Genomic DNA, 12232 nt, shown 5'->3' with positions numbered 1-12232 from the left:
TTATCAGCAGTATTATTCAAGATAAACACACATAAGATAGTATGGAAGCAAATCAGTGACATCATGTTTGGAATTTTTAAAGGCATTGAATACTTGATATCAAAATTTAAACACACCGAATTTGTTAGTTTTGAATTCACCTTTTTAAATTGAAATATGAATTCATTTATTTAAACATAAATTGTTGGGTCTGAGGGGAGAAGTCCGGTCTTAGGCAAGCAATGATATCCCGGATGTTGCAATCAGAATTTTTTCTGGTCGAATTTTTTTGGATCTGAATTTCACCATTCGAATTTGAGCAGCCTGAATTTAGTTTTATTTGAATTTCTGAAGCTTGAATTTTATTTCATAGAATTTTTGGTATCTGAATTTTACTTTTCAAATTTGGGCACCCTGAATTTTTGAACCTTTATCTTTGGATCAGAGTTGTATTTTTACATTGATATAAATTCATATTTCAAAGTGGTGAATTTAAAACCAACAATTGTTTATATTTAAATATTAAGCACTCGACGCATTTTAAAATAAAAAACATCATGCCATTGATTTGTTCCATACAGTATCTCCACAACAGAGAAACAGCAATGTACTGTCTGTTGTTTCGAGTAACGTGCGCAAATAAATCTTGGTATTTGCCAGCAGAGGGCTCAGACCGGCTCCGACACGGAAAAAGTAGGCTGTGGCCTGTTCTATGCTGTCCCACATTCCACAGGGAAAACCTCAACGTGAGTCATAGTGGTCCGCTTTGAATACATTGAAGTACATATCATGCTGACCTTTGTTGATTAACTTTCGTGGAATGGATTTGAGTCATGTTTAGTTTGAGCAAATAGCGCTCAATTGAAGTATTTACATGAAAGGGCGTCACTCGCATCAGTAGACTTATATGAAACAGTTAACAAATTGTGGACTTTCTTTTTGTTTGCTGAAGACGTCTGGGTTACCACGCGTTGTAAAATATATTGTCCCGTTAAGGTAGGCTAAATGGCAAAGTTATGCATCCTCCATTGAACCAATGCTGCTTTCATGGTCACGTTTTCGTTATTTGTGCCATAACTTACAATTGTGTTTTGTTTCTTGAAAATGTGTATTTTTAAGTATATTTGGGCCACATTCAAATACTTGTACTACACAGCCCATTATCTTTAGGCTGTGTAAAAGTCGTGTAATTAGCTACATTTAGTGGAAGTCAATATAGTCTTCTTTGTTCACAACATTTCTGGACAATAGGATTAAAATAGAGATTAGTGAATCCTCTTCCAGACCATGACAGATGCTAAATTGCTCTTGTTGTTCTGTGACTTGCCCACTCTAGTTTGTGTAGGCAACAGCACTAAATCACATCCTAACCCTTCTCTATGCAGAATTTAGGGTGGTAGTGTGGGGTACATGGCCCTCTGAGGAGCATTTAGTTTGAAGTAATGTCGGTCAGAATCCCGACCATGAGTGTACTTCCTCCTGTACGAAGGGACCGCATCATTGCCCAGCTCCCTCAGGTAGGTTGACAGTAATGCTGAACAATGGTTTGTGACTCAAACTTAACTTTAACTTGTAGCTGTCTTGTACTTTTCCACTCCAATTGTTTGGTAAAGGCCTCACAAAGCTGACCTTCTTCTTCTAGTGTTTCTGTGAAGAAGCTGCTCTTCACACTAAAGACGGCTTCCACACAAAAGTGAAGACTGCTTGCCAGGAGCAACGCACTGGCACTGTAGGGTGGGTATGGTTAAAGGCACTGGCACTGTAGGGTGGGTATGGTTAGAGGCACTGGCACTATAGGGTGGGTAACAGTTAGCGGCACTGGCACTGTAGGGTGGGTATGGTTAGAGGCACTGGCACTGTAGGGTGGGTATGGTTAGAGGCCCTGCTGACACATACGCTTTCCTAATGAAGCTTTTAAGACACTATACATTCCTATGGCAATGGGAAGTGGTGATTTGGTTCGATTGTTCAGTGTTGTCATGGACTGTTTTTTATATTGCTTTGGATAAAAGTTTAAGCTAAATGAATAAAAAGTTAATGAATGTTTTTCTCTTCGTTGTTTTCATAGTCTCTGTGTAAAATGTTCATCCAGTAGGTTTAAGATCTCCAAGGTGATTGTAGTTGGTGACCTTGCTGTGGGGAAAACCTGTCTGATTAATAGGTAAGCAGATGCCCAATGTGAATACCATAGATACAGTAAGATTAAATCCAAAGGCAGTTTGGGCAAATAAATAACTGAACTACTGTTTGTGCTTTGGTTTAATAATTAATGCAATCTCTATCAACAGGTTTTGCAAGGATGCTTTTGACAAGAACTACAAGGCAACAATCGGTGTTGACTTTGAGATGGAGCGTTTTGAGGTTTTGGGTGTGCCATTCAGTTTACAGCTGTGAGTCCTTATTTATCTGCACTTAGGCTGCACTGCACTGTTCTGACTTTATTAGATGTATACTGTTGAAACATTTCTCTACATATTTGTATATTGTAAATATGCCTATACCTACAGGTGGGACACTGCAGGCCAGGAAAGATTCAAGTGCATCGCCTCTACATACTATAGAGGAGCTCAAAGTACTGGAAAATAGTACTCATGAATGAAATAAACCAGTGTCAGATCTTTGGGAAAATATTTGTTGTCCTTGTAAAGTACCTACCTAACTTCATATCTCTAAACTTCCAGTTGTCATCATTGTGTTTGATGTGAATGACGTCGCCTCCTTCGGCCATACCAGGTAAACACAATTCAATTACTACTTTTAGTCATTTAGCAGACACTCTTATCCAGAGTGACTTACAGTAAGGACAGGGACATTCCCCCGAGGCAAGTAGGGTGAAGTGACTTGCCCAAGGACACAACTTCTTCTGATTACTAGCCCGATTCCCTAACCGCTCAGCCACCCATTTACTACTGTACAAAGTTCTTAGGTATAAAGGTCACACTGTGGATTTGAATTTGATGGCGTATAATAAGAAAACATTAAATAGGTGTTTGGTTAAATGTTTAATCCAAATGTCATTTAAACTAATGTCACTCCACAGGCAGTGGCTGGAGGACGCTCTGAAAGAGAACGACCCTACAAGTGTTCAGCTCTTTCTCGTCGGCACAAAGAAAGACTTGAGCGTACATGTGTTTTCTGCTTTTGTAGATTACATTACTAGATTGTTTATTAGATTTCAGTTAGTTAAAAAGAAAATGTGTTTTATGTTATCAGTCTCCTGCACGGTACTCTCAGATTGAGGAGGAGGCCATCAAACTGTCGCAGGAAATAAGGGCAGAATACTGGGCAGTGTCGTCACTGACAGGTAAACAGATTCTCTCAGCCTGTTTTTTACCGTCTCTGAGCTATTCTTTCAATCAAAACATGAATACAGCAATCATTATCTGGTGTAGTTGCAAAGCTAATGTGATGTGAACTGATGTAGGGGAGAATGTGAAGGAGTTCTTCTTCCGGGTTGCGTCACTGGCATTTGAAGCCAATGTTCTGGCAGAGTTAGAGAAAAGTGGATTGAGGAAGATTGGCGATATAGTTGGTGAGTATCCAGATCTACAATTGTTTTGTTAGCTAATTGGTATACATCACCAATTCAGTCAAAGCCGGAATGAATTAATTCAGCTGTCTGAAATAGTCACAATGCAAGTATGCTCTCATTCTGTTCTAGAAATTAACAGTAAATCCAACAACCCAAATTCAGCATCGAAGAAGAAACAGCCCAACTGTTGTCAATAGAGAGAAGCACCGGTGAGATGATGGTACTGTACAAAAGCCAAAGGGAACATTTTCTCAAGTCCAAACGTGAACCTGAGATCCCTCTACCACTCCCAAACACATGGAATGTTGCAGTGAGAGCTGACAGACAGAACATTGGGGTTTGCTTTCACAGACATTCAAACTGAATTTGTGCTGGCTTGGGAAAGAATTATCCTCAGTTGGATGTGGTTTCCTGTGGTGCTGCTTTTTCATCTTGCCCAGTTATGATCCATTCATTCCCTGGTGTTATCACTCTCTCTAGGATTTCAGTGGTCATTTCCTTGTGTTACAGCCTTAAAATGCATATGGACAATTATGTTTCTTTGAAACTAAAATGTATAACAGCATTGCTTTGTATTAGAAAAGCATCTGCACAATTGTAATATTTTGCTTAGAAACACAATATTTTAATAGCGGCTCTAGGAGAGATCAGCATAATTTATAGTCTTTCAAATGTTCTTCAAGGTACCTTTTATAGTTCAGTTGATTTTAGGATCAAACACATTGTTTTAATCAATTTTATACCAACGCATTTTTACAGGTCAAATACATCAATAAATAACTTTTTATACATTTCCAGCACAACTTATTTAATTGTTCCAAAATAACATTTTTATAAAAGGTACAATATAACATAGCTAAATTAGATGTGTGATGGTACTGGTTACTTCTGTACTACATCAATAAATGTATTAAACATTTCAGATCAAATTCAATTTGATTGCCCTTTTCACATGCAATGTCATAGATGGCTTCATAGATCGCCACCTATAACCATCCTAAACCATAGATGAAGACAAGATACTCCAGAGAAATAAAAGAAACTTTGGGAGGAGTCATTCCCCTCCTCCAGAGATGGTTGTTGGATATCTGTCCTAGTATATGAAAACTGGATATTGAAAAGTATAGATTAGCGTTAAATCAATTTCCTTGGAAATGAAGTGTGGAAGGGTTTAACTCTTGAAGCTTTTGAAATAATCTAGATATTGTTCATCAATTTGACTCTGAAGTTCCTCTGGGATGCAGTGAGAGTATTTGTAATGGTCTTTGATCCACTTCCCTCCCTCGCTGTTCTCAATAGCCACAGCAGTTACACCTACAGTTACAAAACACATATAAAGGAACTAACATTAATTTACAAAACTCTACTTAAGAAGAGCAGACTCAAAAGTTTATCGTTTATATTTTCAGTTAGGATTTACTACAGAGAACAGGACTTTTCCTACCCACATTGAGCATACTTAAGTACTGATAGGGATGATGCACACTGACTGACCAACAACAGTGGCTCCTTGCTTCTCCACCAGTTGAATGGCAGCCTTCATGGTGCCTCCAGTTTCTATCCACTGGTCTACAATCAGGACCCGAAGGCCTGTTGTCACAGGAAGACCACTGTTAGTGCAGTTGTCACTTGTGTCAGTTCAGCCTTAAAGTCACATGGTGCAGCAGGCAATCAAACTGAGTGGGACAAACTGACAACCAGTGAATACAAAGTCCCCTGGAGAGGACAACGTGGTGTTCCAGGCGCAAATATTCTCCTTATGTTTGTCGGTTCCTTCTTGCCAACACTGGGGGGCATTGTGCCACAGGAAATTAGGATTGCTGTGCCATGACAGAATTACTAATTGGGCCCATATAGTTTTGGCACCACCTGATGTGTGTTGCAGGGTTCATTAAGCTTGTCTATCCACAGTATACCATCTGTTACCACACTGATGGTCAAGCAGAGGTAACAAACTGTGTCTTCTGCCTTTTTTTCTCATCTGAAACATTGGACCTAACAGGCTCCACTGCCGTTTGAACAGTCACCAAAAAGGAACAATATATTCACCAAAAAAATTATGTGTAACTAAATGGGGGAATTTTAAGAAAATTAAATTGCTCACCTGGTTTTAGCACATCCAGTCTTACTTCCATTACTTTTTCCCTGCCAGAGTAGTCGCTGTACTTCTGACTCTGCGTTTCTATACACAGGTGTCCTGACTTACGGATAGCCAGGAAGCCTTTTCCCAGTGTGGTGGCCACTGCCGACCCTGGAAACAGCCAATAAACCACTTTAAGATCCATTAACATTGTTGTTGAACATTCAAATATGTATGTTTTCTGCTTCTCCTTTAGACACAGCTGCATGGCCTAAATCTGTAACTCTAAATTTAGTCTCTCAACGTGTTGGGTTCCCTGCTCAATTTAGCAAGCCTGTGCTTGGGAAAAACATGTTCATGACTGCACTGAACCAGCAAACCAAGTATAGATAATATATTGTCTTTTTAATATATTTGTCTTTACCTAAAATAAATCCCATTGCATCTATACCCGCAACTAGGTCGATACTTTCATTCTGGAATGGACAGAGAAGGTCCTGCACACAATCTGACAGAGCCTGGATGAAATATAGAGAATACATTAAGAGGACTTTTATGGTTTTGTATCAAGATTAAGTTATATTAATGCAGTTTAGCGTTTCTGCAGACAACCAACTACAACCCAGTCTCAACCACGGTTTGTGTGGACAGTTATTGCCTCCAATAGCATCTGTGCTCATTCACGTTACTGTGACAGACCAGAACGCACAGGGTCACATTTACCTACCTGGGGGTTACAGTAAAGCCTTGATGGGTCAAGCCAGGCAAAGTTTGGTCCTTTGGTGTTTGGTGCCATTAATGAGAGGTACCAGCCTCTATTTCTGTCTTTTGGAACCGCCAGAGGGTCCATCTTCATGGAGAAGTCTGGGTGGGGAGAATGGGCTGCCTGGGAATCTGCAGACGAACACGATCAGATTCCACGGGGGCGTGCATGACACAACTATACTATTCATGACTGCGGAGATAAGTTTACTTATTATGAAAAAAGTACTTGCCCATGTGGAGAAGCATAGTTCCATGTGATTGAACAGCTAGGAATTATTTACTGAATCAATATTTCCAGTGTTTTCTCTGATGGCTCAGTTTACAGTATCTCCAGGGGGCATCTTTTCCACATGAGAAGTAGGCTATTGCAGCTTATGTAACTTTGTGAAATGCCTTCAAGGCTACCGGATGTAATTCGTTTATTTATGTTTCATATTTTACAAAACAGTAGGCTACAACTTAATTCGACAGCATTGCAACAAAAAAAAATCATTTAAACTGGTTGTCCTTTAAATAGGTATTTCCAAGAGGCAAACATTGTCACTATCACACCACACCTAAAAGCACATCACAACATGGTCAAAAAAGTTTACACGACTCTTAATACAATTACAAAAGAGTCTTTCTGCCTCACAGTTGTCCGCCAGTCCACTAAGTTTATAATGTAGGCTATGTCCGTGTGAACAATTGTGACACCACTGTGCCATTAGGCTTTTTAGTAGTATGAGTTGGTTATCTTTTCTGTTTAGAGAGCATATGTAGCCTATCACTGATGGCAAGCCAAACTGCTCTCCACAGAGCCGTCAATAATGACCGACAAAAATGTAGCACAAGTTGATTTAAATCCCACATTATTTGGAGCACCCCGGGATTACAAAGGTTACAAGAGTTTGCCGGTAAATCCTCACTGAGCATTTGTAACCCGCGTTTTGCTGCGCAGGTTTGGTCGAATGTTCCCTCTGGTGACTTTGCATCACTTCACTCCGCCCTCAAACATTCGCCTCTCGAGAGTGCTTTGCAAAGCTAACCAAGCCAACGATGTGACAACATTAGGGTGATTTATAGTTTGCCGACTCGTTGCACATGATCCCTACAAGCCTAATGGAGTGTGAACACTTGCATTTGATGCGGGTCATATTGGGGATGCAAATTGAAAATCATAGCATCAATTTCTAACCTTAAATTGAGCTCTAAAGATTGTTTTTCTTATAAGGTTAATTACTGGAATTTCTTGTTAAGACTAATGGGAAAAGGCTATTCAGATTTGGCTTATGAGCTGCTTAGCTACTTTTGTGCACAAAACTTGTCAGCTACAACCTTGCATCTTCAACCACGTTCTTACTTGATTCCGATGGCAGGTACCAATTATTATTACGTGCACACTTGTGAGCTTTTCCTTTCCCTTTTTACTACTTTCTTATTCACTCACTCATCAGCAATGCAAAACCCTTTGTGGAATTTGCAAGATGTCCAATCTCTTGGGTTAGAGAGGAATCACCCCATCCTCGTTACCATGGAAAGCACCACAAGAACCTCCTCCAGTGGAATAAATCTCGACTTCTTGGGGAAAAGGGGTGGGGGGTGGGGAGGTAACTTGCGGTCAATTTAGCAAAGAAGTCGTTGCTAGTTCACACCATTCATCTTGAATTTTATTCTAAATAAATATTTAAATCGTGCTAATTTGTTTGCTACTGTTTTCGAAAATAAATGCACAGCTTTGCATTTTTTCCCAACACATTCTCTACACACCCCTAAGAATCCATCATCTTGATGTGCCGGTAGCCTATAGCCTATTATTTGTAATGAACTGATTTTAATCGGTATTAAACTTTTCGGCTATTCATGTGTTTTATGATGTGCCCATTATCCTATGTTTAATGCCAATATGGCTCCAGATCCTACTGCCAAACAAAAAGCGTCAAACGATTTTACACGTCCACTGAAGGGGTTAAAGTGGATGACAAACCCCTCCCAGCAATGTCAGTCATCGTATTTATAATCACACCACTTCAAGTGTCGCTTTAAAAGCCGGTGGACACAGGGCGTGGGAGAATAGTAACAGGCTACTGTCTTTGGGCGCATGGTGCAAAAAAAGGGCCACCTGCCATAATGTGGTCTGTGTTTTTTGTATTTCTGTCTTACCTGGACAGAAACTTTGTCAAAGGAGAATTCCTAAGCTACTCTCTAGATGGAGAAAAAGAAGCAAAGGCAATGTTTCTCATGCTCAACAGCACATTCTGTGCTAAAATGTCTATAATAGGAGAGAATTACCTTTACCAAGTATCAGACGGAGTTGAAGAGGTGCGTTCCGTGCGTAACCCAGCCGGAAAACTCGTGGACTGCTCGGTGACAGGGAACCAAATGCAGGTGAAGTCTTTCATGCATATTTGCAGATTGGGACTGAAGGATAAAACGACCAAATTTGAAAATTTCGAAACGAGTTTTTCTCACTTGGCGGATGCCAAATCCAACTGTCAAGAGTTTCAGAGGAAAACGGAGCGCAAGAGAGTCATCAAAAATATTAACGCACAACCGATACAGGAACAAAAAGATGAGAGAGGGACTTCTGCCTCCAATAAAGACAAGGTGTTAAGCAGATCCAAGCGAGGATTTACTTATCCAGGAACACTGTGGTGCGGTGCAGGCAACATCGCCGATGATGTTAATCAACTGGGTAGGGAGAACATTTTATATTAAAAGTATATATTATGTTGCTGAGTAAAAAAAGGAGACTTTATTAATTTACCTACCCATGTTGTACACTCATAGATGCTTTGCTCTTGTACTTCCTCAGGGGTATTCGCTGAGACCGACAGTTGTTGCCGTGTTCATGACCATTGCCCCCATGTCATCCATGCGTTCTCATCAAAATATGGCTACACAAATTTCAAGTGGCTTTCCATTTCTCACTGTGACTGCGATAATGCGTGAGTGTGTGTGTGTGTGTGAGAGAGAGAGAGAGAGAGAGAGAGAGAGAGAGAGAGAGAGAGAGAGGGAGAGAGAGGGGTGGGTGGTTCTCCCAACAGATATTGAAATAAAATACAATTTGATTTACTAGTGTGCCTGGACAAACCAGAAACATTAAGTGAGTCGTTGTCTCTGTGTGCTGCAGGATGAAGGACTGTCTGAGGAAAGTGAATGACTCCTCATCCAGGGTGGTGGGACAGGCTTTTTTCAATGTCATGGAGGTACCCTGCTTTGAGTTCATGTATGAGGAGCAATGTGTTGAGAGGCACTGGTATGGCATGTAAGTATTTATGGAGATTCCACAATAAGTTAAAACAGTTTTAAGTGAATTTCTTTACGTTCTAATGGTAACGTATGGATGCCTAATCAACTATCTTTTATGTCTTACTCTTCTTTCAAATTCAAAAGGTGTAAAAAGTATGAGAAGATGCCTGTTGCAGTGGCAAAAGAGTCCATTCCATACGACTTTGGAGGCATTGACGTTATTGACGTATTGACCTTGGCTCCTCCTAAACAGAAAGAGTCCAATAAATCAGGACAAGAGCGGGACGGACCGGAGGGTCCAACAGAGCCCCCGGTGTCAGGATCCCAGACCACGGGTCCTGAGGAACCATCTCTTAGTAACGTGGTCACAGCCGCAGAGGACTTCATCAAAGTGCTCGCTACTGTGTCCACGTCTCAAAGTTCGACCACTGAAGCTGCCAAAGGAGAGGCACAGTCCTCAGAGAAGAAGAAGAAGAAGAATTCTGAGAAAAAGAAAAACAAAAAAAAGAAGGCTAAGGGTCGAGGGAGAAAGAGAAAGCAGAGGGTTGAATCAATCTCCAAAGCCGAGGAGGCAGCCCCAGGTACACCTACTAGCAGCAAGGCAGAGGAGGTCAATAATAAGAGTAACTTTGTTGATGAGCCAAGTAAAGTTGTTCAGTTTAACGGGAACGTGAATTATTTGATAGATCTAGGGGGTAAAGAGGAGCCGTCCAATGATGTTATGAAAGATCAACCAATGACAGATGAGGAAAATGTCTCAATCACTACCTCCATCTACGCAAACAGTCCTGTGAAGGAGCTGAAGCTGGATACCCAAGCCCACACAGAGAACAAGCAAACAGAACTCCTCTCTGTGACAATCAGCATCCCCACAACTATGCAACAGAAGAGGTTGAGGCCAAGGAAAGGGAGGAAAAAACCCAACCACATATCTCCAACTTTTCCTCCAGAACAAGCTACAACTCACAATGCCGTTGACCAGGAACTCCTGGTCAAGACCACAGACACTTCAGTTGTCCAGAGCAGCACTACAACGGTCCCCTCAGAGCAGCCGGAGCAACAAAGGTTGGGACCTACCACAATCCCTGCCCGCACTCCCATTGTGGCTCCCCTCAAAAGAAAAAGACACAGGTCAAAAGAGAGGAAAAACAGAAATAAAAGAAGGAGAATCACCTCCTCTTCTCCTATTGAGGAGGCTGCGGCTCAGCATTCCACTAAAGATGAGTTTAGAGAGATTACAGGCAGCCCAACTACCACTACTGTTAAAACGGCAACGGACCTTGAGTCTCACAGACCAGAAAATGACAGTGATATGTCACACTTAACTACCTCAACTAGTGTTACTACTACTGCTAGTACTTCTACTGCTGCAACTATTGCTACAACTCGTGCTACTACAACTAGTGCTGCTTCCTCTACCACAACAGCTGCAACCTCTACTTTGAATGCCCACCAAAACAAAAGGCAACGATCAAAAGAGCGAGAGGGGAGAAAAAGAAGGAAAAAACTTGTACTTCCCCTTTTGGCTGACGCCACATCTCCCCAGAGCGCTTCTGAAGAAACCATGTCAGTGCTGTCTTCTACTGACAGCCCTACTGTGTTGACCGCTGCTCCCACCTCCACCATGGGGCTGGTCGCCATGGAGAAGGATGGTAAACGCACGCGTCCTACCGCCACGGCTGGAACTCTCGTTCTCACTGCAGGAGGACACGGGTCAAGAGAGGGAGAGCGCAAAAAAAGAAGGAAAAAAAACAGTCCAGCTGTTTTTAACGAAGGCGTTACACCTCATAATGACAATGAAAACGATCCTAGAACAAAGACAACTGCAAGGCTGAGACTCCAAACGATGCCCTCTGAAGTTGCTGAGATTGAAGAGTTGAAAGATGGTATTGAGCAGGTACTCTACACTGCACAGCCCAGCACACCGGCCATGAGCCTCATCCAATCCATTTTACAGAAGGCTGAAGAGCAACTAGGTTGGAAGAGAAGAAGAAAAACAAGGCTTTCTGACAAACAGCCCTGAAACTATACTTAACATGCTGCTAGCATAGAATGATAGACTGCATTGCCATCTTATATGACCAGTTGATCTATTGACTAGGAAAAGTTGCAATGCTGACTAGTTGTTTTATCTGTGATATTTGACAAATCAACATTATAACCATTTTTCACAGTAATCATATCAATGTGATTGGGGGATCAGTATTATGTATAGAAATATGTATGCCTACAAAATAGATTAATAAAATATTACAATGCTGCAAATGTTGGTATATTGATTGAAATTGGTGATTGTGTGAATGTAACACATTTTGTCATGGGCTTGACAGCAAATCACAGCAAGGAATGTTAAATCTTTAAGGGGAAGTATTGTGTTTTATCTGCTTAACAGTAAACCTTCTTAGGTATACTTTTCTGCAAACAATGCTAGCCATACTATACACACCAACAGACCTGCACATTCCAAGATTATTTACTATGGCCTTTGTTCTGTGGGAGACTGGCCCTGCTGGTCCCCTTCAATGCGATTTAAGGTTTTGACTGAAAAAGGGGTTACATTCTTATCTCTGGGATTATAGGCCCTCTTGGCACACTATCCCCCCAGGCGGCCAATCAGGGCTGTAACACCCACAGCAGAGCATCAA

The 12232-nt window shown here is 41.1% G+C and overlaps 3 protein-coding genes across 10 annotated transcripts; 2 read left to right on the top strand and 1 right to left on the bottom strand.

Annotated features, from left to right (window-relative positions):
* The first annotated feature begins 27 nt into the window (after positions 1 to 27).
* Positions 28 to 6031, top strand: rab34a (RAB34, member RAS oncogene family a). Of its 6 annotated transcripts, none has more exons than XM_084674258.1 (12): positions 28 to 725; positions 932 to 975; positions 1365 to 1496; positions 1622 to 1713; positions 2048 to 2140; positions 2268 to 2369; positions 2487 to 2551; positions 2661 to 2712; positions 3020 to 3101; positions 3193 to 3283; positions 3404 to 3511; positions 3641 to 4131. In XM_084674258.1, the coding sequence occupies exons 3-12, from the start codon at positions 1422 to 1424 to the stop codon at positions 3706 to 3708; spliced, it is 828 nt and encodes a 275-aa protein (XP_084530384.1). In that variant the 5' UTR covers positions 28 to 725; positions 932 to 975; positions 1365 to 1421; the 3' UTR covers positions 3709 to 4131. The 6 variants fall into 6 exon arrangements, with proteins under 6 accessions (XP_084530384.1, XP_084530387.1, XP_084530385.1 ...); XM_084674260.1 differs by lacking the exon at positions 28 to 725 and adding an exon at positions 5704 to 6031 and having other exon boundaries at positions 734 to 975; positions 3641 to 3720; XM_084674261.1 differs by lacking the exon at positions 932 to 975 and having other exon boundaries at positions 1372 to 1496.
* Positions 4213 to 6683, bottom strand: LOC146257639 (uncharacterized). 3 transcript variants are annotated; one of them, XM_084674267.1, is made up of 5 exons: positions 6319 to 6518; positions 6016 to 6109; positions 5616 to 5762; positions 5006 to 5101; positions 4213 to 4825 (listed from the first exon to the last, which is right to left on the bottom strand). In XM_084674267.1, exons 1-5 carry the CDS (start codon positions 6445 to 6447, stop codon positions 4683 to 4685), a joined length of 609 nt encoding a protein of 202 aa, XP_084530393.1. In that variant the 5' UTR covers positions 6448 to 6518; the 3' UTR covers positions 4213 to 4682. The 3 variants fall into 3 exon arrangements, with proteins under 3 accessions (XP_084530393.1, XP_084530395.1, XP_084530394.1); XM_084674269.1 differs by having other exon boundaries at positions 4693 to 4825; positions 4971 to 5101; positions 6319 to 6682; XM_084674268.1 differs by having other exon boundaries at positions 4697 to 4825; positions 4960 to 5101; positions 6319 to 6683.
* Positions 6684 to 8407: 1724 nt separating this feature from the next.
* Positions 8408 to 11812, top strand: proca1 (protein interacting with cyclin A1). Its single transcript, XM_084674659.1, has 4 exons — positions 8408 to 9030; positions 9151 to 9283; positions 9469 to 9603; positions 9732 to 11812. Exons 1-4 carry the CDS (start codon positions 8466 to 8468, stop codon positions 11608 to 11610), a joined length of 2712 nt encoding a protein of 903 aa, XP_084530785.1. The 5' UTR covers positions 8408 to 8465; the 3' UTR covers positions 11611 to 11812.
* The last annotated feature ends 420 nt before the right edge of the window (positions 11813 to 12232 follow it).

The sequence above is a fragment of the Hypomesus nipponensis genome, chromosome 15 (assembly GCF_054491055.1).
Source record: "Hypomesus nipponensis isolate SF chromosome 15, ASM5449105v1, whole genome shotgun sequence".
Classification (NCBI taxonomy): Eukaryota; Metazoa; Chordata; class Actinopteri; order Osmeriformes; family Osmeridae; genus Hypomesus; species Hypomesus nipponensis.
This window is presented reverse-complemented; position numbering and strand designations above follow the sequence as displayed.

What these genes read in the sequence shown, in the direction of transcription:
- proca1 (XM_084674659.1), top strand. Translation starts at nt 8,466, where the DNA reads ATGTGGTCTGTGTTTTTTGTATTTCTGTCTTACCTGGACAGAAACTTT. An exon ending in CGATGATGTTAATCAACTGG is followed by an intron (nt 9,031 to 9,150) that starts GTAGGGAGAACA and finishes GTACTTCCTCAG; the next exon opens with GGGTATTCGCTGAGACCGAC. An exon ending in GAGAGGCACTGGTATGGCAT is followed by an intron (nt 9,604 to 9,731) that starts GTAAGTATTTAT and finishes CAAATTCAAAAG; the next exon opens with GTGTAAAAAGTATGAGAAGA.
- rab34a (XM_084674260.1), top strand. Translation starts at nt 1,422, where the DNA reads ATGTCGGTCAGAATCCCGACCATGAGTGTACTTCCTCCTGTACGAAGG. An exon ending in GTGCCATTCAGTTTACAGCT is followed by an intron (nt 2,370 to 2,486) that starts GTGAGTCCTTAT and finishes CTATACCTACAG; the next exon opens with GTGGGACACTGCAGGCCAGG. An exon ending in GGCAGTGTCGTCACTGACAG is followed by an intron (nt 3,284 to 3,403) that starts GTAAACAGATTC and finishes GAACTGATGTAG; the next exon opens with GGGAGAATGTGAAGGAGTTC.
- LOC146257639 (XM_084674267.1), bottom strand. Translation starts at nt 6,447, where the DNA reads ATGAAGATGGACCCTCTGGCGGTTCCAAAAGACAGAAATAGAGGCTGG. An exon ending in TGCAATGGGATTTATTTTAG is followed by an intron (nt 5,763 to 6,015) that starts GTAAAGACAAAT and finishes GGCTGTTTCCAG; the next exon opens with GGTCGGCAGTGGCCACCACA. An exon ending in ACTGGATGTGCTAAAACCAG is followed by an intron (nt 5,102 to 5,615) that starts GTGAGCAATTTA and finishes CTGTGACAACAG; the next exon opens with GCCTTCGGGTCCTGATTGTA.